At 58.3% G+C, this 21,194-nt stretch overlaps 2 protein-coding genes across 7 annotated transcripts in view; one reads left to right on the top strand and one right to left on the bottom strand.

Moving 5' to 3' along the window:
• Positions 1-14,071, top strand: part of BCAP31 (B cell receptor associated protein 31) — a 30,835-nt gene extending 16,764 nt beyond the window's left edge. For all 6 annotated transcript variants that reach the window (XM_039219262.1, XM_039219258.1, XM_039219261.1 and 3 more), the window contains exons 5-8: positions 10,513-10,648; positions 11,564-11,687; positions 12,477-12,577; positions 13,691-14,071. In XM_039219262.1, coding sequence (XP_039075193.1) covers positions 10,513-10,648; positions 11,564-11,687; positions 12,477-12,577; positions 13,691-13,729 — 400 coding nt within the window. In that variant the 3' untranslated portion in view covers positions 13,730-14,071. The remainder of the gene's footprint in view (positions 1-10,512; positions 10,649-11,563; positions 11,688-12,476; positions 12,578-13,690) is intronic.
• A 3,822-nt stretch (positions 14,072-17,893) lies between these two features.
• Positions 17,894-21,194, bottom strand: part of SLC6A8 (solute carrier family 6 member 8) — a 9,450-nt gene continuing 6,149 nt past the window's right edge. The window contains exons 7-12 of the mRNA XM_039219272.1: positions 20,771-21,114; positions 20,533-20,670; positions 20,349-20,451; positions 20,130-20,230; positions 19,848-20,018; positions 17,894-19,446 (exon numbers count right to left, since the gene is read on the bottom strand). Coding sequence (XP_039075203.1) covers positions 19,306-19,446; positions 19,848-20,018; positions 20,130-20,230; positions 20,349-20,451; positions 20,533-20,670; positions 20,771-21,114 — 998 coding nt within the window. The 3' untranslated portion in view covers positions 17,894-19,305. The remainder of the gene's footprint in view (positions 19,447-19,847; positions 20,019-20,129; positions 20,231-20,348; positions 20,452-20,532; positions 20,671-20,770; positions 21,115-21,194) is intronic.

The following is a 21,194-nucleotide window of genomic DNA, read 5'->3' as shown; positions in this document are numbered from 1 at the left end:
CTACCACTTGGCTAAGCATTCTGTATACCAGGCACAAGCAGGGGCGCCTGGGGGGCTCAGCTGGTTGAACATCAGACTCTTAATTTTGGCTCAGGTCATGAGTTCAAGCCCCAGTTCAGGCTCTGAGCTGACAGCGAGGAGCCTGTTTGGGAGTCTCTCTCTGTCTCTCTCTGCCCCTCTCCTGCTCACTTACATGTGTGTGCATGCTCATTCTCTCTTTCTCAAAATAAACAGAAAAAGGCAGGCTCAAGCAATAGCTGCCATGTGGGAACTTGCATTTTCCTTCTACCAAGTTTTATCATGAGCATCATTCTAGAACAACTGATCTGCTTCTCCAGCATTATTGGGTGTCTAACCAGTTGCCCGCTCTTGAACATTGGGCCCATCTCTCTCCATTTTCTGGTCATAAACAGTGGAAAACACCCTTCAATTGCCATTTTGCGTGCACCTTAGCTAGGCCAGGTGTCGTGGGCCTCCCAATCCTGTTTGAAGCGTCTACCTTTCTTGTTCATGTTTGCACATGTTGTGCTGGCAGGCGCTGGCTCAGCCCCTGAACCTGAGGAAGTTCCAGCTGAGTGTCGGGTGCATGGGTCAGGCATGGTGAGAGCTAGGATAGAGGGCTTTGAATGCTGCTTCCTGAATTTGGACCTGACCTCGGGGCGGTAGAGGGCACTGCATCACGGTCAGAGTTGTGTGTGGAGTGGGAGAGTCCAGACAGAGGGAGGCCGAGTCGGAGTTTGTGGGAGAGCGAGCCGCTGGCAGCCTGAGGCAAGGCACAGTAGCAGGGGGGCTGAGGAAGGTCTGAGGGGTGCACGTGAGAGAAGGGGAGGAGCTAACGGGGCTTCTAAGGCTGAGGGGCTGGCGGTTGTGCCGGGGGCGCTTGCAGAGTGGCAGTGCCAGAACATGCATTGAAGGCAAGGGAGCCGATAGGGCTCACTGGAAGGAGCGAGGAAGCTGGGCTCAAGGAGGCAAAGGGCGGCCTGTCAGCAGAATGGCGTGCCGTGCGCAGCTCTGTGGAGGGGTTGACGGATGGGTAGGGGCAAGTGCTGGCAGGGTGGCCGCTCCCTGGGATTGAGGTGCAGTGGGATGGAAACAGATGCCAGGAGAGGTAAGACTGGGATGGAGACCCAGAGACCACAGGTTAGTGGGTGTGGGGCCCACAGAGGAAGAGAGCGGTGCTCAGAAGAGACGCTGCTGGTGGTGCTGGCTCCGAGCGGGGCCAGGGTCAGGAGCACGTTAGCTGGCTGGAGTCGGGTTGAGCACTCCTCATAATTGGAGAAGAGGGCCTTAGGCTTAAAGCGTCACATCCTTAAATAAGCCTGCTCTTTCTTCCAGCAGTTGGCTTCAGGGGTGGGAACGGGGTGTGGGCTTTTGTCCCCTCTGCTGCATGGTGGCACTGACGAGGGCCTCTCCTTCCCTTCCCGGCCCCTCGTGCTCCTTTCTCTTTGGGCTGGGCCACAGAGGTGAGAACTGCTGTCTCAACCCAGAAGCCTAGAGGTGCTCTGCCATTTTTCCTTGTCCCGTGTGATCTGTCCCTGTCCCTGTGGTTTTTTGTTTTTTTTTTTTTTTTTTGAATCCTGGTAAAGTACACGTAACATTAACCGTCTGAACCATTTTTGAAGTATACGGGTCAGTACTACTGTTGAGTGCACACACATTGTTGTACAACCAACTTCCAGAACTCTCTTCACCTTACAGCGCTGAGACTGCCCCCTTTGATGGCCTAGGGATCCTGCCTCCCGAGCTTGCCTTCCTCATCTCTGGAACCACTGCCGTGGGGGGACTGCCGTCATCCCAGCTGGGCTTCCTGATGCCATCTGTGCTCCCATAGCCTGTCCTTCTTGCCCCGGACAGATGATCTTCCTGACGTGGAGTATTGATCCCGTCACCTCCTGCTTTCAGGCCTCCATAGCACCTTTGGTCGCGTAAAACCTCGATAGCCAAGTCCTTCAGGATGTGATTCGTCTCCGCAGCCCTCTGCAGTCTCTGCTTTGGCCTTTCTGTGTCATGAGCTGGCTACGTGCGTCCCCTTTCGTCAAGTATTTCTATGGCGTCTGCCTACCACCCCCTAGTCTCCCTTGATGGCCCAGCTAACGCCCACTGCCTCTTCATGCTTTCCTGAGGCTTCTCTCCTGACTCTGCTCTATGAGGCCTGCGCTGCACTGTTAGCTGACTTTGAGGGCTGTCCTTCAAGGCCCTGAGCAGCCTGTGAGTTGGTGCATGGGACCCTGGGCTCATCTGCTGCAGACTGGTCAACTCTGCGCCAAGGGGCTGGGCCCACACCACGGGCCACCTAAACCATAGGGACTGAGTAAGGTGGGGTGGGCAGGTGAGGACAGCTTTAGGCCTCTGTCCAGGTTGAACCTGGTGGACTGCCATGGCAGGCATTCTAGATTGGAAGCCCAGCTCTCAGTTCTCCCAGGCTCCCACAGTAGGTATCCGAGGGGTGTTACGAAAACTGTGTGGACCCCCCCAAGAAGGTGCAGATGCTGTTGGCCCCGGCACCACACCGGGTGCCTCTGGTCTGTGGCAAGAGTACGTGCTGGTTGCCGCTTAGTAAAGACTTGGGACAGTTGGAGGCTCCATCCAGTCTGTTAGTATCGCACACCCCTTTCCGTGGTTCCTGCTTTCCCACGTCGGCAGCTGGCCATCATCCCTCCGGAGTCACTGGGGCCGTGGCCACACAGCAGTTCTTGCTGGCCTATTTCGAGTGTTCAGAGGGCCACACTCTTTTCTCTGCCTTTGCTAAAATGTCAATCCAGGTTAGGACCAGAGTAGTGCTCACTATTCAGACCCAGGACCCCTCAACCCCACAACGTGTAATGACCTGAATCTGGTCCACAGGGATCTCTTGTGTTCTGCGTACCTCTCTGGGCGGGATTGTGTCACTGCAGTCAGCCCACATGGGACTGCCCTTCTGCTTCTCTGCCACTTTTCTTCTTAATGGCCACTGACCTGGGGACTGGGGTGCCTGTTTGAAGGTGATTGAGTCCCCCTTTTAACCCACAGGGTAAAATTCATCCAGACCCTCTGAAGCAAGCAAGGGGCTCTGCTGTGCCTTCAGGTCAATGTTAACTTACCGTCAGTGTTTAGCTCTGCAGACAGTTGCTGCCTGTGTGGCTCCTGGGGCTTGTGCTGAAGATGAGGGGAGCCGAGCTGCCTGCCAGTGCCGGGCAGGGGCCGGTGTCCTGCCTGGGCTCTGTTGCCCTGCCCTGACCGTGGGCCGCTTCCCCCCTTCCCAGTAATGACCCATGGTGGCCCTGAGAGGCAGGCTGCTGTGACCACAGTGGGTTTTGGAATTGGATATGGCTTTGGAAACCTGGGTTTGTTACTGGCGATTCAGTGACCTCAGGTAAGCCACGTAAGCAACTTCCCTGAGCCCTTCCCCGGGTCTGCAGAGCAAGGATGAGGATACTCTCTTGTCCACTTGGTGTGGAGATTGGGGGGATTCGGGTGATGTTCTCAGCATCGTTTCTGCCACGTAGGGAGCACTTAGTAAATGGTAGCTATTCTCCACATCACCCCAAGGAGGGCTAGACTCTTGGGGGATTTTCCTCGCTGTGTGGCGGCCTGTGCCAGGCTCAGGTGGAGAGTCAGTGAGGAGGCCTGGTCTGGGCCCTCAGGGACCCCGTGTTCCGGGTCGGGCACGGGGGTGGCAGCCTGGAGGGCTGGGGGAGGGCATCAGCAGGGCACCCAGTGAGGTGGTGCCTGGGGGCTCTCAGCCTGGGCCAAGTGCTGGAACCACCCTGGCTGCTGCTCTTTTTCTTGACCATTTGTAGAGGCGGGCTTGCAGGCCGGCCGTGCCCCCGCCCCCCAGCACAGTTTCAGCAGTGAGTGCCTCCTGGCTGCTCCCTGCCACCAAGGTCCCCTCACTGCGGACTATTTTGAAGCAAATCGCAGATCTCATGTTTATGTGTGAAGCAAAATTTAGGTTTATCTCTTTGGAGAGAGAGGAACTTAAAAAAAAACATACAAGCAGTATTACACCTCACCTGTAAGGACTTCACCGTTAACAGCTTTGTCATAGAATCTTGTTAGTGACTAGTCATGTCTCCCTGATTGCCTTGTAGGTTTGGGGTTGAGGTTTTTATAGCGTGTCTGTTTAAATTGGTATCTACGTGAAGTAACTAAGGGGTTTTGAAAATCCTGATGCTCAGGCCTGCTGAAAGATGGAGTAATTTAGGTGGCGGCCCTGCCACGGAAGGCTGGGCATGGGTTTGGTCTTGAGTTCCTCTTGCCCCGCTGCTCCATCTGTGGCTGTGTCAGCTGTGGTCATTTTTCTGAGAATACGAATAGAAGAGTGCTGCAGACCTGGGCACCGAGGGAACCTTTTACGGAAGCGCCCCCCAAAGGCCCAGTCCATCCACTTGTTGGGGTGTGTGGTGTCCTGTGGGTGCTGGGCCAGGAGGGGCTCTGGTGGGGGGGCTGCGCTGAAGCAGGGGGTGGGGAGTTTTCTACACATTGTCCCAGAAGGACTGTCTGACATGCCTTGGAATGAGCGTTGACTTTTAAAACCCAAATTGCCTGCTCAGCTACTTGATTTGGTCTAAAGAATTCCCTTCCTTGTGGTCTAAAAGCAAATGGCAAGTAAACTTCTTTGGGGCAGGGCACCAAGCAAGCAGAGGTTTCTTCTGGAGTCCAAAGTCCTTGAAAGCCTGGTGTTCCAGGAGGGCCCCTTTTTGAGGCAGAGGGTGTGGGAGTAGGGAGTAGGCTTCTGGATGGAAAGGGACGGGTAGGGCTCCTGTCGGCCGCCACTGCCTTCTGCTTGCTGTCCGCAGGGTGGAACTGCTCATGCTGCCAAAGAGTGTGCTAGTGGGACTGAAGAGCTTGACTTGGCCTTTTAATGTCATTTTAATTCCTTTAAACTGAAAAGGACACGTGTGGCTGGTGGCCTTCACACCGGACCATGTAGCTGAAACCACTTCTCGTCCTTTAATTCGATGCCCTGGTCCAAGCGTGTTTCCCACACTCCCAGCGTGGCACATTGGCTGCTAGAGGCGCTGCCTTGTTTCCTTTGGACTCTAGTTATTACTGTGCTCGGCACATCCAGGGCTGACGGCTCCCTCCCTCCCACTGCCTTGACTTTTGCGGTCACCACGTGGACCACCGGCATGTTTGAGTCCTGGCTGTCTGCCCTCATTCAGTTGCTCTCTGTTCTCCAGGTTACAGAGAACCTCTCAGATAGCTGGTTGCAAGATGGCAACATGATAAACCCCCGGCAGCGCAGCTCGCTCCTGTCCGTTGCTTCTCTTTAGCTCTATGGGGTGGACAGCCACAGGCTTCCCCTAAGGGTGGGGGAGCACCAACTGGCTTTTGTTGCAGGCGCTGACATTTACCCTGACCCGTGCTTCACCTCCCCATTTTCTTTCTTTTTTTTTTTTTTTTTAATTTTTTTTAACGTTTCTTTATTTTTTGAGAGAGAGAGAGAGAGACAGAGTACAAGCGGGGAGGGGCAGAGAGAGTGGGAGACACAGAATCTGAAGCAGGCTCCAGGCTCTGAGCTAGCTGTCAGCACAGAGCCCGACGCGGGGCTCAGACCCACGAACTTTGAGATCATGACCTGAGCTGAAGTTGGCCGCTTAATCGACTGAGCCACCCAGGCGCCCCTCACTTCTCCATTTTCTACAGCCTCTGTGCTTGAGGGCTAAGAGGAAGGCCAAGCACGTGTGCGAAGGTGTTCTCGGGGTGGCCTTTTGGGAAGACTCTCCTTGGAGCTTGAGTCAACTCTTCCTGCTGTTTTCCAGGCCTTCTTTTCATGATTCCAGGCTTCTTAGGGTGTGAGTTTCCTGGGGTCACTTCCACACTGTTAACTTTCATTCTACTTTCCTCGAAACCTTTCCTAGGGCATCACCTGGCTTTTGGTTCCTCTCCAGGGTGGCCTTTTCCTCCTGTATGTTTTTTCCTAGAAAGTGGGCTGGGGTCACCCAGAACCCCCCTCAGCCCTTGGGGAGCTCCTGTCTGACGCCAGGCTGCAGTCAGCCTGGAGAGTCAACAGGTGGCACTGTGACACTAGCTTGTGCCCACTTGTGCAAGGGCAGCAGAGTGAAGGGGAGTTGCCTGCCTATTTGTCCCTATAGTGGGGTCCTGGTGATTCAGTGACGCAACCCACCTGAGGGCATGGTACTCAGGAGATGCCTGGTAAATGCTAAGTGAGCGGGATCTGCAACAGGGGCGTGGGGGCCATGGGGAGTGTTGCCACAATCATAGAATATTCCAGTTGGCCCTTGAGAGGACCCTCCCCTTGCTTGTGCCCCACTTCCTGTTAAGCCTATGTCTGCCTCCCCCGTTTGCCCAGAGGAGGGAGATAGGATTGGTGCAAAGTATGTAAGAATCACGTCTCTTCCACTTGATATGGTTGGCAGTGTTTCTTTAGTGTCCACACGGAGAGTCTGCTTCTCCTGCGTTCTCTTGTTTACTCAACCTTTTATAAAAGCACAAGAGCTCTGCTCAGTGTCCAAGAACATCTTATAAGAAAGCTGAGTTGAATTCAGGTATTTGGGGATGACATTTGTCTGCCAGGGACACATCTGGATTTTCTTAAGGTTTGTGCACTGGCTTTTCCCTCTGTCACTGGGTGCATTTAACCTTGACGCTGGGCCCCTCTGTCAGCCTTGTACTTTTGGGAAATCCCTTGGGCTCCTGGGTTCTCATGTGTTGTCTAGAGATGGATGGCTAAGAACAGTCATGTACATCATAGTTCTTGGTCAGTGGAACAGAGTGTGATGGAGGGTAAGGGCCAGGAGACAGAAAAGAGTACATCAGTCTTTTGTCCAGGTTGGCATCTCTTACTTTGGCTTTTGAGACTTGGAGATTCTGAAGCTCAACTCTTTTCCTGGGTCTGTTCTGCCCTGGGTCTGGGGCCTGATGGGGACTCGAAGAACGCTGAGGGAACACATGAAACGGCTTATTGACGTGCTGTGCAGGACGAGTGTCACTGTTGGATCTTGACGGGCAGGTTGGAGGCAAGGCCCAGTATGAGGGGGCAATTCCAGAAGGCCAGCTCCTGGGCTCATGTCTCGGCTTGGCCCTGGCCCCCCCCGGCTTTGGTGATGAGTGTTTTCTGCCTGCCTCTCAGCTTCCACTGTAGTCACAAGCCTGGCTTGCTCCTCAGCACGGTCTTACGTGGCATCTCTTCACCGCTGTTTCCTGTTACCTCGTTGCTCAACTGAGTAGCAAGTTCCGTGTCTGCCTGTGTCTTTGTCAGTGTGGCTGGGCCGAGGGACAGTGGAGTCGGTGCGGGGGTGGAGAGCCAGGGCCCCAGGGAACAAATGACCCAGCCGCATGGCTACAGAGTGACAGCAGCATGGCCATGTTGGGGCGTGCAGAGGTGCTGTGGGAGAACCAGGAAAGGAGGCCCCGGGAGGATCAGGAAAGGCTTTTTGGGGAAAGTGGTGGTTGAGCTGGATGTGAGTCGGCAGGCAGTAGGCATTCTGAAACAGAAGAAGAGAGGCGGCTGCAGGCTGGGGTGCAATGGCTTGGGGAGCAGGCGAGTGAGAACCCAACATGTTCCAAGAATGGTCAGCCGTTTGGTGTTACTGGAGCAGAGCCTCCGTGGGTGGTGAGAGGACAGGGCCCAGGGTGGGACTGGCATCAGAGGGCTTGAAGCAGAGGGGTGACACGATCAGATTGTCCCAGAGAAGGACCACTCTAGCTTCTGGGGTGTGGATTGCAAAGTCGTATGGTCGTGGATAGGGAGGAGGCTATCAGGAGCTGTTAAAATCACCCAGGAAAGGAATATTGAGGCCATCGCCATTGGCAGTGGGGGACGATTGGGAGATTGTCTGTAGGTGACGTGGACGGGACTGGGTGGGGGGTGGAAGGAGAAGGGTGCAAGGTGGCATGTGGGTAGAGTGCAGGTAGATTGGCGATGGCCTTCACAGTGGGGTACAGGGACAGCCTGCCCATGGACACGCTGAGCGGGGGGCTTGTTTCAGGGCCCCTGCGGAGCCGCCCTTTAGTAGGCAGGTAGATGTTGGGGTGTAGCCTCAGATCGACCCTGTTGGTGGTGAGTTCGATGAGTGGTGAGGTTGCTGGAGTCTGAGGCAGGAGAGACTCCCACGAGGAAGGCAACCTGTCAGCTGCATGAATAAACGCTCCAGGGATTCCAGAGCACTCCTTTGATCTGGTGGTTAGGCCAGAAGCTGTCCTGCCAGTGACTTGGCCAGGGCAGGTCCTAGGTTAGTGGGCTGCTGGAGGGAGGGAGGGAGGAGGAGAAGAGGGGCTTGGGCCAGCAGGAGGGAGAGCCCTTGGAGAGCAAGGTTCCTGGAGGGAGGGGTTACCAGAACCGACCAGGGCAGGGTTGGAGGAACAAGTCTTAACAGGGAGCCAGAGGACGAGAAATCAGGGGCTGGGGCGGTGCCTGCCCTGGTGGCTCCTCTCTGGCACCAAGGGGGTGATCCTCACTACGTGCGGCGAGCTGCGGTGGGGCTGGGGCTGGCTAAGGTTCGGGAAGCTCCTTGCATAGCTCTTGCGCTAGTTTCTGGGTTTTCCCTGGGCCCGTGTTAGTAAGCCTACTTGTCCATAGCTGGAGACGGGCTGGGAAGGTGCTGAGGAGAGCTGGGCCTCTGCTGCGTCGCTACTGTCATCATTGCAGCCACTCTGGACCCAGCCTCCCTGGATGACTGGGGGGGATGGCCATGGTCACTTAGAGCGCTGCTGGAGCCCCGCTCAATGTCAGTCATCTGCCTGGCCTTGTTGTGACAGGAGGTGTGTCACTCTTGGGCTTACTTGCCCCATCTTTGCCTGCTGGGTCCACCAGGTGGCACACATTCCCCCCCCCCCCCCCCCCCCCCCCGGGCTGTGTCCATCTAGGAGGAGGGGCCTCCTCCACATCATCAGAATCTGCTCAGAGCTGCCTGAGCATTCTATGCTGGGAGGTTTCGGAGGTTGGGGCTTAGTCAGACTTGCCTTTCTTTCTGGGTCCTTCCAGTGATTTCCCGCCCTGCTGACATGAGTCAGGTGTGTTGCTTTTCTCTGGCTTCTGGAGTGTTTGGGAGTTCCTTCCTCTTCCAGGGCTCCAGCCCAGTGGGGGGCAGGCTGGTGTATAGTCAGGGGCTGAGACAGGGAAACCTGAGCCCTGGGCCACGAGGTCCTAGCTGCTAATTTTAGAGAGCACATGTCATTGGAAACTCTCCCTTCCTGCCAGGAACCAGCAGCCTGGCTTTCCCCATACTGCCAGGGGCCCCTGGAGCCTCTCCACAAACCAGGAAGCACGATGGCCATATGAAGGCCCCTGTGTGCCTACCTCCCCTACCCCCTCCAAGTGCTTGTTCATGACAGGGACTCTGCCGGGGGGCCGGTGCCAGCAGGGGAGCTCACTTGGTTTCTGTCCCCATCCCTTCAGGCCGTCTGAGCAGCAGGTATCCAGGAGGACCCTGAAGGCTGGCAGGTGCTCGGAAAGGATGGTCTGGGAACAGGCGTCCGAGGCTGCTTTGTCTCTTCTGAGAAAGCACTTTGTTGTGGAAACACCCTGCACAAAGCAGAGTCTTTCCCTATTCCCCAGGGGTGCCCATAGGTGCCTTCCTCGTAGCTATGGCTGGCCTGGGCCTCTGTCCCAGGTGTATGGGACCCATTCCATTTGTTACTGTTGGAGCTGTGCCTTTTCCCATTCCCCTCTCCTCCCATCAGGTAACATGTCTAGCGCAGAGGTGGCCATTTTGGAAATGCAGCAGCCCATGCCCCCAGCTGCCGCCTGTTTGCCCTTCGTTGGCAGGTCTGGACCTGAGGTGTATGTCTGGGCCCTGATTCTTCCTTTTTTGCTTCCCTGGCCCCAGGAGACCTTATCGTGACAATGTTCTCAAACAGCTGCCTGTAGACTGTGCTTAGGAAGAGGGCTTTGTCTTTCTCATTTGGCTTGGGAGCAGTTCCCTCCAAATGGAGAATGGGTGGTGGTTCCAAGCTTGGACCTTGGGGTCAGAGAGACTGGAGTAGGGATTTCTGCCATGTCCATTTTTGAGTCTTGACCTCAAACAGTTGCTTTTGCCAGTTTCCCCGCTATGAAATGGGGACAGCGGTCCTACTACACTATCAGGTGGGTGTGAGGATTTGGCCCAGAAGTTGGAAACGCCCCCAGATGCTGGTTGCTCTTGTTGTTTATCACGACACGTCTAACTTCACAACAAGGAAGATGGTGCTGTGGCTTCTCTGGAATACCCAAGCCCTGACCTGGGAAGGGCTAAGTTCAGGGTCCTCGGGCCATAGGTAGGCCTGGCCTGGGGTGTCCTGTCAGCGTGCTGCTTTCCATACCATTGAGACTGAAGGACAGCCCTAGAGCTTCAAGCAGCTGTTTTGGGGGCAGTATTAATCATTCTGGTGGCAGAAGATGGCTCATAGGCTCCACCTTTTCCCTTGTGTTGCCAGATCCAGGCTGGCAGCATCTTGCTTGGCTGCCCTGGCAATCTAAGAGGACAGGTCTAGGCTGGAGGCAGGCTTGGGGCAGGAGCAACCAACAGAAGATCATGCCGGCCATTTTTCGTGCTTTCTTTAGCTCACTTCTCCCTTTTTCGATTGCAGCCTGCTTAGACGCCTGGTGACTCTCATCTCCCAGCAGGCCACACTGCTGGCCTCCAATGAAGCCTTTAAAAAACAGGCAGAGAGTGCTAGTGAGGCAGCCAAGAAGTACATGGAAGAAAATGACCAGCTGAAGAAGGTGAGTTCTGCCTGCTGGGCTCTGTCACGTGACATTCCTTATGGGCCACAGTGTCACTATTGGCCTTTTGGGCTGGGGAATGGGTGACAGTGCTGGTGTTGGTAAAACTGGGGGGTTGGGTAGGAGGGAAAAGGGTGGTTCTCAGTGGGGGCGTGTATGGGAGGGCCTGGGGGACTCTGCAGGGAGAGGGGCACCCTTGTTGCTCCCTTGTCTCTACCTGCTACATCCAGGCCAGACTTTTCCTGATAACACGGACTCTCTAATGAGCCGAGCCCTGTGCTGTGAACCATGGGCAGGCTATCATAGAACAATGCAAGTTAAGGACTCGTCTCCGGAGGATTGTATCAGCTGGGGACAAGGCAGGGATGCGGGGGGGGGGGGGGGGGGGGGGGGGGGGGGGGGGGGGGGGGGGGGGGGGGGACGGCCAGTCTTATAAGTTTTGTCTAAGGAGGTGAGGTGTCCGTGGAACTGGGAAGCAGATGGATGGATGGACTTGGACTCATGGACAGGATAGAATTGCATAGGCAGGGATGAGTTCGGGGCTCCTGGGCCAGAGCGAGCTGTGGAGCCTGGGTAGAGGAGGGGAGGGCATTCGTCAGTTGGGGGTGACTGGCAGAAACATCCAGATGACAGCAGATTGAGTCATCGGATGGAGGTAAAGTCTGCAGAGCTGCTGAGAGAGGTCGGGTGTGCGGCCTGTGGAGTGCAGCAGGTGGCCATTGCTGGCTCCTCCCTGTGCCTGGTGGCTGCGAAGAAGCAGTGGCCCGGTTCTGTGCTGACATTTCTGAAGGGGCAGGTGCCTGGGACAGCTTGAGGAATCACGCTCAGTAGGGAAGACAGAGCTGGATCGCCTGCCTGCCTCCCTCCCTCCCTCCGTCCCTCCCAAGTAACCCATGCCTTTGGCGTTCTTCCTAGGAAGCTGCTGTTGGCGGAGTCAAGTTGGATGGTAGGGATGCCGAGGAGAAGGTGGAAGAAGAGAACAGGAGCCTGAAGGCCGATCTGAAGAAACTGAAGGAGGAGCTGGACATTAGCAAGCAAAGTGAGCACTGTCCTCAGGTGTCCCTCAGCCCCTGAAAGTCTAGAACTTCTACCAGTGGTGGCTGTCCCGCTGTTGCCAAAGTGTTAATAACAAACTCACACTTGGGCCTAGGAGCTGGGTGAAAACAAACAAATGGTAGCCCTGCTTGTCCAACCCAAACAGCGGGGCTCAGCCCCAGCTGCTGGGGTGCGGTGGTATATAGTGTGCGTCTGGGGGCCTGGGGAGCTCTGAGTGCTCATAGACTGATTCCGGAGCACCTCAGTCAGCACCAGGCCTGGGGAGGGGTGCCCTTTGCAGGCGGTGGCATCCCCAGGGCCTTTGGGGAGGGGATAGAAAGAAGTCACACCAGAGCTGCTTGCAGTGTTCCTGAAAAACCTGCTGTGAGGTCGTCTGCTCCCTTCCTGGAGGCCCTGCCTACCAGGCCTTTTGCTCTCAGCTTTAAGGACGGGATTCTGTTCCTGCTCTCACCTCGGCGCGCTCAGACTGTTTGTCCCACACCCTCAGCCTCCCTGAAGTCACCCATGCTGAGAGCCACTCGGAGTCCCTCCATCAAAGGGGCTGGGGGTCCTTGGTGTTGCCCCGCTTCCCCCAGCCATGTTGGACAGCCCTCCCCCACTTTGGGGGCTCTCATGGCAGCCGGCGGGGAGCTTTCTTGAGAAGAGCTGTCTCCTAGACAACCTCAGTGAGGACAAATTCTGACCTGTATGTGGTGTCTCTTGCAACGGGGTTTTTTCCTCCCTAATCCCTGTCTTTCCATTTTCCTTTCCTCCTCATCTGCGTCACCGCCAGAACTAGAAAAAGCCGAAAATGAGGCTCTGGCCATGCGGAAGCAGTCTGAGGGCCTCACCAAGGAGTACGACCGCCTGCTGGAGGAGCACGCGAAGTTACAGGTCAGCATGCCGTGGTTTCCTCTGCTGCATGGGATCAGAGTCCCCCGCCCCGCCTCCCCTGACACCTCCTGCGCCCCGAGCAGGCACAGAGCAGGCTCACCCCAGCCTAGCCTGCCCCGGCAGGGCCTTCGAGAGACCCCAGTGGCGGGCTGGCCGCTCTGTCTGCCGCTCCCCTTCTCTTCCTCCACTGCTGCTGAGGCTGGGTCTAGAGAAGAGCCTGCCAGGCAGTGCCAGTCTGGGCCCAGCAGATGGAACCTGTTTTCAGGCTAGAGGGGTGTGGCTTGGCAGACAGTAGCCACTTGCTAAAGTGGCCTCAGCCATGGGATGGGCCCTCTGCACCGTGGCCGGCCCAGCCTCACGCCTGGCGTCAGTGCCTTTGAGAGGAGCTCCTCTTAACATGTGCGCCTGGTGTGTGGTGTGGGGCCGCTGATTCTAGTCCAAGTCTACTACTGGAAAAGTGGGACTGGCAGCCCTTGCTATACGTGGGGCTGTGGGGTGATCCAGGGCCCACCACCTATTCCCCGCCCCAGGTTCTCTCTGAGTCCTCAGATGATACGATTTGGAAGCTCAGGTGGCCCAGAAATTGGGCGTGAGGGCCAGGTAAACACCCCTACGTTCTGACAGTTGGCTGTGTTGCTTGGCCGTCCTAGTTTGGCCCAGTAGTGCAGCTGGTGAGGAAGGGCCCAGGCCCCGGAGGAGGACTGATGGCCTCAGTGCAGGCTCGCTAGCAGGGCCTGTGAAAGGCGTGCAGAATTGGGCAGGACCTGAACTGGGACTTGGGAGGGACTTGAATGCCGAGTCCGCCATGGGCCTGAGACAGGGTGTTGGTGTGCGGTCCTGCACCTTTCAGAGAAGACTGACGGCAGAGGCTTCCAGCTGCACCCCCACCCCCCACCCCCCGCTTGGCATTAGAATCATGGCCTTTGGTAGAGCAGGGCCACTCCCACCCTGGCGGGACTTTTGAGTTCGCTGAAGGTGGGGTCCCTTGCTCACCTGCTGTCTGTCATTTGGGGAGAAGGTAGCAAGCTGGGCCTTTGGGGTGGAGGGGCTAGAGGGTGAAGTGGAGGGGTGCACCCTGCCGACCCCTTGCCTTGTGGTTTTTGTCCCTTTCAGGCAGCGGTAGATGGTCCCACGGACAAGAAGGAGGAGTGAGGCTGCTCCTCCCTGCCTGCCACCTGGCCGGTGCCTGCTGCTGCCGCCTGCGGCCCGGCCTCGCCGGCTCCTTCGGTTCGCCCTTCCTGCTTCCCATCCCCTTGCACAGCTTACAGTCCCACGCTGTCCCGGCATGCCACAGGGGACCTGGCTCTGCCTGCTCAGGATGAGTTCGCTACCTCCTGGCCGGCCAGGCACGAGGCAGGCGTTGCTTCCCGCTGGGTTGAGCCTCTTTTGTGTTTCATGTTGTTCGGGGCCCCTTGTCTCTGGTCCTGCAGGCGGGCGGACGGAGCAGGCAGAGGGTATTTTCTCTTGGGGGCAATAAAGGTTGTTATTATGCAACCGGGCTTCGTGTGTGTGACTGAGGCCACCAGAAGGCCCCCACCTCCCCTCATGGGAGTGACCAGGAAGGTAGCAGCAGGTAGCTCTGATCGAGACCCCCAGGCTTTGGTCCCGAAGGCCTTCAGGTTATTTTTTTCCAACTTGTTCTAACCCTTAAGGGCTCCCTCATCCCAGGCTGGGCCCAGGCCCGCACTTGCTCTCTGTCCCTGTGCCTCCTGCTCTCCAGACAGGCCCTATTTTATGGCCAGTTGGGGCGTGTCTGACCTGTTGGGTTGGCCACTGGGCCCAGGGAATCCTGAGAGACTCAGTAAACTGGTGGGGCTTCCGGGTGGCAGATTTGCCCGCCTCCTCTGAGCCTGTTTCATCACATTGTAGGACAGACAGAACGTGGCAGAATGCCACCAGTCACTCCCTGCCCCACTTCCTCCTGAAGGTTTGCAGGATGACCTCTGACTAATGCCTGCTAAGGCAGGAGACTTGCCCTTGACGGTCACCTATGACTGGCCTAGGGTAGAGCTAGGTGGTGGGGAGGGTGCCCTCTCTGCTGCCTGCAACCATGGGAACGTGTGGGGTGTGCTTACCTGCTTGGAGAGCCCACTTGTGCAGTGGGCTCCACCTTGGCGTTTTCCCCCACCCCCCAAGTGGATTCAGCAGGTGGCCGGTGCTGAAGAGGGCCTGGTACTCAGGAGCAGCCTGAGAGCCCAGGGCAGGGGTGGCTGGGGCTGCTGTTGCCCGTTTCTGCTGCGGTGCTCATCCTCTGCAGGGACAGGAGGGGCAGGTTGGAGGGGTATTCTTCTGGAATGGGGGTGGGGGCTAGCTTATTCTCACACTCCCGCTGACCTGCCCAGGCCCGGGCCTGTGGTTGCCTTCTCCAGTGTCCCTTCCCCATGCTCTCAGGAGCATCAAGGTGGTGGCTGGTGGGGTGGAGGGGTGGACTTTGGGCGAGGCTCTCTGGTTGCTATGCTAAGGCTGAGTCCCACTTTTCCAGGAAGTGTTCCCTGACTACTTTGCCCTCCCTTGAGCCTGCCCTTCTGTGAACTTCTAGAGGCCGGAGTCCAAGCAGTGTGTCTGTGGGTTCTTCCTGGCCAACTTCGGGCAGCCACTGGGCCCCCCTCAGTGTCAGGCCCTGGACCAGGCAGAGAGGAGAAAGCTGCACCAGGCTGCTTTTAGAGTACCCTAAAAGTACTCTGGGGGGGGGTAACACGCCAGCCCCGACTGGAGGGCGACCATGGAAACTTTACTATCAGCCTTATGCTCGAGTAGGGCTGTGTGCCCCTTTGCCTCATGGCGTCCCCTACCTCGCCTCTGGCTGTCGTAGGCCATGGTGCTCCACAGTCCCGGGCTGATTCCTTCCCTTACGTGTCTCCCACTAGGTTGCCAGACCCCATGTCCTAAGCCCCTACCACAGGGGCAGACTCCCGAGTAAGCGGGGGCTACCCACTGCTCTCAGGGTCCCAGCCAAGCAGTCCCAACTTCTGTTGACTTCTTTTTTAATGATGTTGATGTTTTCTGAGTCTTTGGTGCCATTGTGGCAGGTGGCTCGTAGGCCGTTTGGCAAGAGGTGCCGAAGCCGGGGCCAAGGCCTGGCTGTAGCTGGAGGAGGGAGATGGTAAGGAGTTGGTGTGAGCCTTGGGTAGGGAGCAGAGCGGGGCTGAGGGTGACGCTAGGCTGCAGGCTCCGTTCTGTGGGTGCAGAGGCGGGGACTGTTGGTGGAGGAGTGAGTGGGGCAGGGCGTGGTGTGAGGGGCCTGGGACGTGGCTCACGTGCTGCAGGGCCGTGCTGAGTCCCACTGGGAGGCACCTCCGCATGCCAGCACAGGCCTGGGTTGAGTTGCAGTCAGGCATGCTCAGCCAGTGCTCCTTTCTGAGCTCCGTGGGGACCTGCTCCCGTCCAGGTTCTTGGCGACCATCACAGCATGACTGGTGGCGGCATCACAAGCCAGAGCCCCCCTTGGCTGTATAGTTGAGTGCTGAAGCCCCTCCTCCTCCATAAGGGGACCGTGCCTTGCTGAAGAGCAGGGACTGGCCCAGGAGGGGTACGGCAGGGAACAGACCAGTACTTCTCTCTGAGGGGCCACCACCCTTCCACGGGCTGGCATCCAGCGTGAGCACTAGGCTCCCAAACCTTGACCCACCATCCTACTTGCTCTGTGAACGTGACTATGTACCTCACAGAAGCCGACTCATGCAGTGTCTTTTGTGTCTGGCTTCTCTCCCTCAGCATAATGTCTTTAAGGCTCAGCCCCACTGTAGCAGGCATTAGTTTCTTTCCTTTTTTTTTTTTTTTAAGTTTTTATTTAGGTAAACTCTACTCCCAACATGGGGCACGAACTCATGACCCCGAGATCAGTAGTTGCATGCTCTTGTGACTGAGCCAGCCAGGAGCCCCAATTTTCTTTCTTTTTTAAGGCTGAATAATCATCTGTTTTACGGATAGACCACATTTTGTTTGTCCGCTTCCTCCCATCAGTGGACACGTGAGTTGTTTCCACCCCTTATTCCTTTTTTTTTTTAATGTTTGTTTAGTTGTGAGAAAGAGACAGAGCGTGAGTGGGGGAGGGGCAGAGAGAGAGAGAGAGAGAGAGAGAGAGAGAGAGGGAAATAGAGAATATGAAGCAGGCTCCATCCAGGCTCTGAGCTGTCAGCACAGAGCCGGGTGTGGGACTCCCAACTCACAAACCATGAGATCATGACCTGAGCTGAGATTGGATGTTTAACCAACTGAGCCACCCCGGGGCCCCCCTTTCTTTTTAATCTCGCTCCAATCAGGCTGTTGCATGTCCCTGTATGCCCGACCCTGTCTTGTGCAGGTCTCCAGGATCTCGCTGTCAAAGGCCCTTGACCATCAGCAGTACCCTGGGGAGCTGATCACTTCCTCCTCCCTGACCACCCCCTTCCTGCCCCAGGTGTCTGTGCGTGTCTCTCACTCCTGTTTCAGGAGGCCACCTTGCACTCTTGGGGTACCTCCCTTCCCCCTGGCCACCCCTCCTCAGTCTCTGCTGCCGGTTCCCTCTCTTCTCTGCCACCTTGGAGTGTCCCAGGACCCCAGGGCTCGGTGTGTGGGCCGCTTGTCCCTCTACATGGCTCTCGGCCGCCCTTGGTGAGCTCGTGCAGGCTCAGGGCTCTCCGGGCCACGTCTGTGTGCTGAGAACCTCTAATGCTCTCTCTCCAGTCCAGACTCTTTCTGGAACTGCAGACTCCTTGTCCACCTGCGATTAGACACTCCCACTGAGGTGACATCCCTGGCATAGCAGGCCCACAGGTAGCTGCTACCGCCACCTCCAAACCTTCTCTCCCTCCCCTCCCTGGGTGCGGGGAGGACCTGACAGTGCCACCCTTCCCAGTGCTCAAGTGCTCAGGCTCCCAGCGTCTCCCTGACTCCTCTCAGCCATGCGCCGCCCACAGCCCCATTGCCTCCGCCTTGCACACCGGTCCCCACTGTGCCGCTACGGCCTCATCGCCAGCGTCCTCCCACCCGGCCCTCTGGAGGCCCCCTGTTCTGTTGGGTGCAGTGTTTGGGCGATCTTCGGGAATCCCTGCGCTTGCGACTTCCCACCCCCTTCCCGGCCCCTGGCGATCCTCTCCACCACGCGGTTACCCTTTCTCCCCAAGTATGTCCGCTCCATGCGGAGAAGCCTCGCCCGCCTTTGTCACCTGCTCTCTGCCCATTCCCGGAGCCCTCATCTCCGTTCCTGGAACCCTCACCACAAATATTTGCTCAAGGAAGCAGCTTGAGGGAGGCTTCCCCCCCTTCCCCTGCAGCTCCCCCACCCCCGACCCGACCCCACTACCCCTCCTGACAGAGGTGGAGCAGGAGCCGGCGTTGGAAAATGACATGTTTTATTGCTATGTTTGCAGTGGCTTTTTAGCACAGTAAGAATGTCCCCGCCGGACCCCCGCCCTCACCCAGTCCAACCCCTCCGACCGATGTCGGGGTGGCACGGGTGGGGGAAGCCTTTCTAGGGTCCACTCGGCTGTCTTGGGATCTGACGTGACGCACACGTGGGTTAATTAAAGCTGCTACATGGAAGACTTGAGCCGTGGAAAGTGCATCAGCCTTAAGCTCGCAGGTGGGAGCCGAGCCCGGGGTCCCTTCCCTGGCCGGTGCCCGCCTCAGATCCCTGCAGTCGCGCCCGGCGCAGGGGGCGCGGTGTGGGCGAGCCTGAGCGCGCCAGGTGAGCAGCCCCAGACCCCCCGCGGGTCAGGACCCGCATCCGCTCACCCCGCCGCCTCGCGGGCAGAGGGGGTGTGGGGATGCCCCCCCCCCCACCGCCGTGCACTCCTCCACCTGGTGTGGGGCCGGGCGCGACACATGCACACCCACACGACAGACTCGCGCGCCCAACAGCTTGAAGCTTTTGCCTATGAAAATTAGGTCTATAAATTCACACTCCTTGGCTGGGGCAGAGGACTAGGGGGTGCTGAGAGGGATAGGGAGCGGCAAGGAGAGGGGCGCGGGGCGGTTTTCTCCTTAGAAATATACAAGCAGAAATCTCTTTCCTCAAGTTTTTATAAAATGTGCAAAATACAAGCCTCGTTAGCCCACAGGCACAGTTTACACCTGGTAGTCACCTTTGCTAAGAGATCTAGGTTTATCCTACATACTCACGCACACATGCATTCGTACACAAGCTCACACAACTGATATTGGTGGCAATTGGCGCGGGAACCAGAAGGTTCCCTTGCTGGCTGGCTCTCTAAGCTTCTAGGATAGGGATAGGGACGGGGAGAGGGGGTCTAGGCCGGCTGAAATACTCGCCCTGGTTCCGCAGCCCCTCCCCCGCCTTCCTCCTCCTCCTCCTCCCTGTCCCGTTCCCCCAAGCCGCCACCTCCACCGCCTCTAGGGTGGAGGGGCCACCCGGGGGTGCGCGGGGCGGAGGCAGGGCCCGGAGTGGCAGGCGCGCCGCGGCGGTCGGGTGAGACGCATCTGCGGTGAGACGCATCTGCGGCGGGCACTGGGGGAGGGCAGTGGGCAGGGCCTGGGAAGCAGCGTGTGTATCAGCTTGGGTGGGGGGTGGGGAGGCATCTATTTTTGGTGGGTTGTGATATTTTTGGCGTTTTATTAAAAATGGAAAAAAAGTTATTTTAGTTAGCACTCGTGGTGCTTCCCCCCCTCCCCAGGCAGACCCCCAAAAGTGTCAGGGAAAGGCAAGCCCCCTGGAGGGGTGGGGGGGCCGAAGCAGGGGCTGCTATGGCTACGAGAGGGTGAGCTGGTGATGTGAGCCTGGGAGCCTGTCACATGACGCTCTCTACCACCACCACTTTGCTGCTCTCAGACACTGGGGTCAGGGTGGTCAGGCCCCTGACATCGGAGTCCTGAGCTCTATACTCCAAGTGGTGGAGGCCCCAGACAGGCTGCGTCAGGTGCTGCCAGCGCTGCGGGAGAGAGGGACACGTTCAAGTCCCTGGGCGGGGGAAGGGGCGCCCGTGCTTTCCCCGGTCTCCACTTCCCACCACCTGCCACGGGTTGGGGACCGGGGCCCCCTCCCGTGGGTACTGACCACACCCCACTCTCTGTACTAGGGAGACGGCGGGGGGGAGGCCAGGGACGGCCCTCTCCTCCCCCTGCCATGACCTCAGGACCCACAGGGTCAGCGTTCCTTGCCCCCACCCCCCTCCGAGCTTGCCCAGAGACTCCTAGCCTGACGCTGCATCCGCTGCATCCTAGCAGTGGGCGGGAGGATGGGCGCTTTGGAGAAAATGCCTCAACAGACCCGACCGACCCACCGGTGGAAGGGAGGGAGTCGCGCGGGGGAGAGGTGGTGCCGGGCACTGACCTCAGCCACGGTCCCCTTGGCCCTGAGGAGGCAGCCCAGGAGGTGCAGGGGCACACACAGCATGGAGGAGAGCGCGAAGCCCCAGCCCACGGCCTCGCCCCACCACGGGTACACGTAGGTGTTGTTGTAGACCAGCGGCTTGTAGTACACCACGTTGAAGATGAAGATGCCCTACGGGCGAGAAGCCCCGCCCTCAGCTGCCGGCAGTGGCGGAGGGGGGGTGGGGGGGCCTCGGGGGACCTTGACGTCCCTCCCCCGGCCCGGGGCTCCCCGGGCGCTTACCATGCAGACCAGCGGGGTGAAGAAGGACCAGCACCATTTCATCCAGGGGCAAGGCCGGTACCCGATCATGCAGGCCACGTCGTCCATGAAGCGGTCGGCTCCTGGGCGAGGGGAGGCAGGAGAGCTGCGGCCGGGGACCCCGCCGTCCCTGCTCGGGGCTGCGCCCCCCGCTCCCCTGGCTCGCCCCTGCGGCCCCCCGCCCCCGTGGCCCAGACCTACCGTAGACCCAGGCGACCACCACGCACTCCCAGAAGGCCTGCCAGAGCAGGGTCGTGCCGCTGGCCGAGTAGTAGTCAAACAGCTGGAAGACATACATCCCGCCCTGGGGACAGAGCCAGGTCAGGGGAGGTGGCAGGCAGTGGGAGGCCTGGGGCCCCGCCTGCCCTGCCCCGCCCCCACTCACATCGGTCACCATGGAGAGGTCGATGACAAAGCAGAGGGCGCAGCAGAGGGCCACGGAGATCTCCCTTTGGAAACGGAAGTAGTAGGAGGCCGGGAGGAGGTCGAGCAGGCCAGTGATGAAGCCTTCCACACCTACAAACTGTGGCCGGGCGCTCAGGCCGTGCCCCTGCGGCCACCTGCAGGCCGTCTCCCCTCACCCCGTGCCTCCCCCACCCTCTGTTCTGTCACCCCCTGCAAACCTGGCTGTCCAGGCCCAGTAGCAGCAGCATGAAGAAAAACAGGGCAGCCCAGAGCGGGGCCACAGGCATCAGCGTGACGGCCCGGGGGTAGGCGATGAAGGCCAGGCCGGGCCCTGAGGGGGAAGGAGCAGGGTCTAGACACCTGTGTTCCTCACCCACGTTCAGTTCCGTCCGTTCTCGTCGTTGCCGGCCCTCCCCCTTCCCGTGCTTCCACACCGAGGGACCACACCAGGGCATCCCGTGGCCGGGGCCCTTTCCGCTTGGAGTCAAGGTGTTGCCGGGTGGCCCGAGCCCGTGAGAGTGGGGCGTCTGGCTCAGACACTTGGTCTTGCATTCCAGCTGCCCTTGTGCTCACAGGTCACTGTTCACCCCGGAAAGCCCTTCCTCTCCCTCTGCAACGCTCTGCCCCATGTGAGGGACATGC

Source organism: Hyaena hyaena, unplaced genomic scaffold (assembly GCF_003009895.1).
Source record: "Hyaena hyaena isolate Hyena2069 unplaced genomic scaffold, ASM300989v1 scaffold_808, whole genome shotgun sequence".
NCBI lineage: Eukaryota > Metazoa > Chordata > Mammalia > Carnivora > Hyaenidae > Hyaena > Hyaena hyaena.
This window is presented reverse-complemented; position numbering and strand designations above follow the sequence as displayed.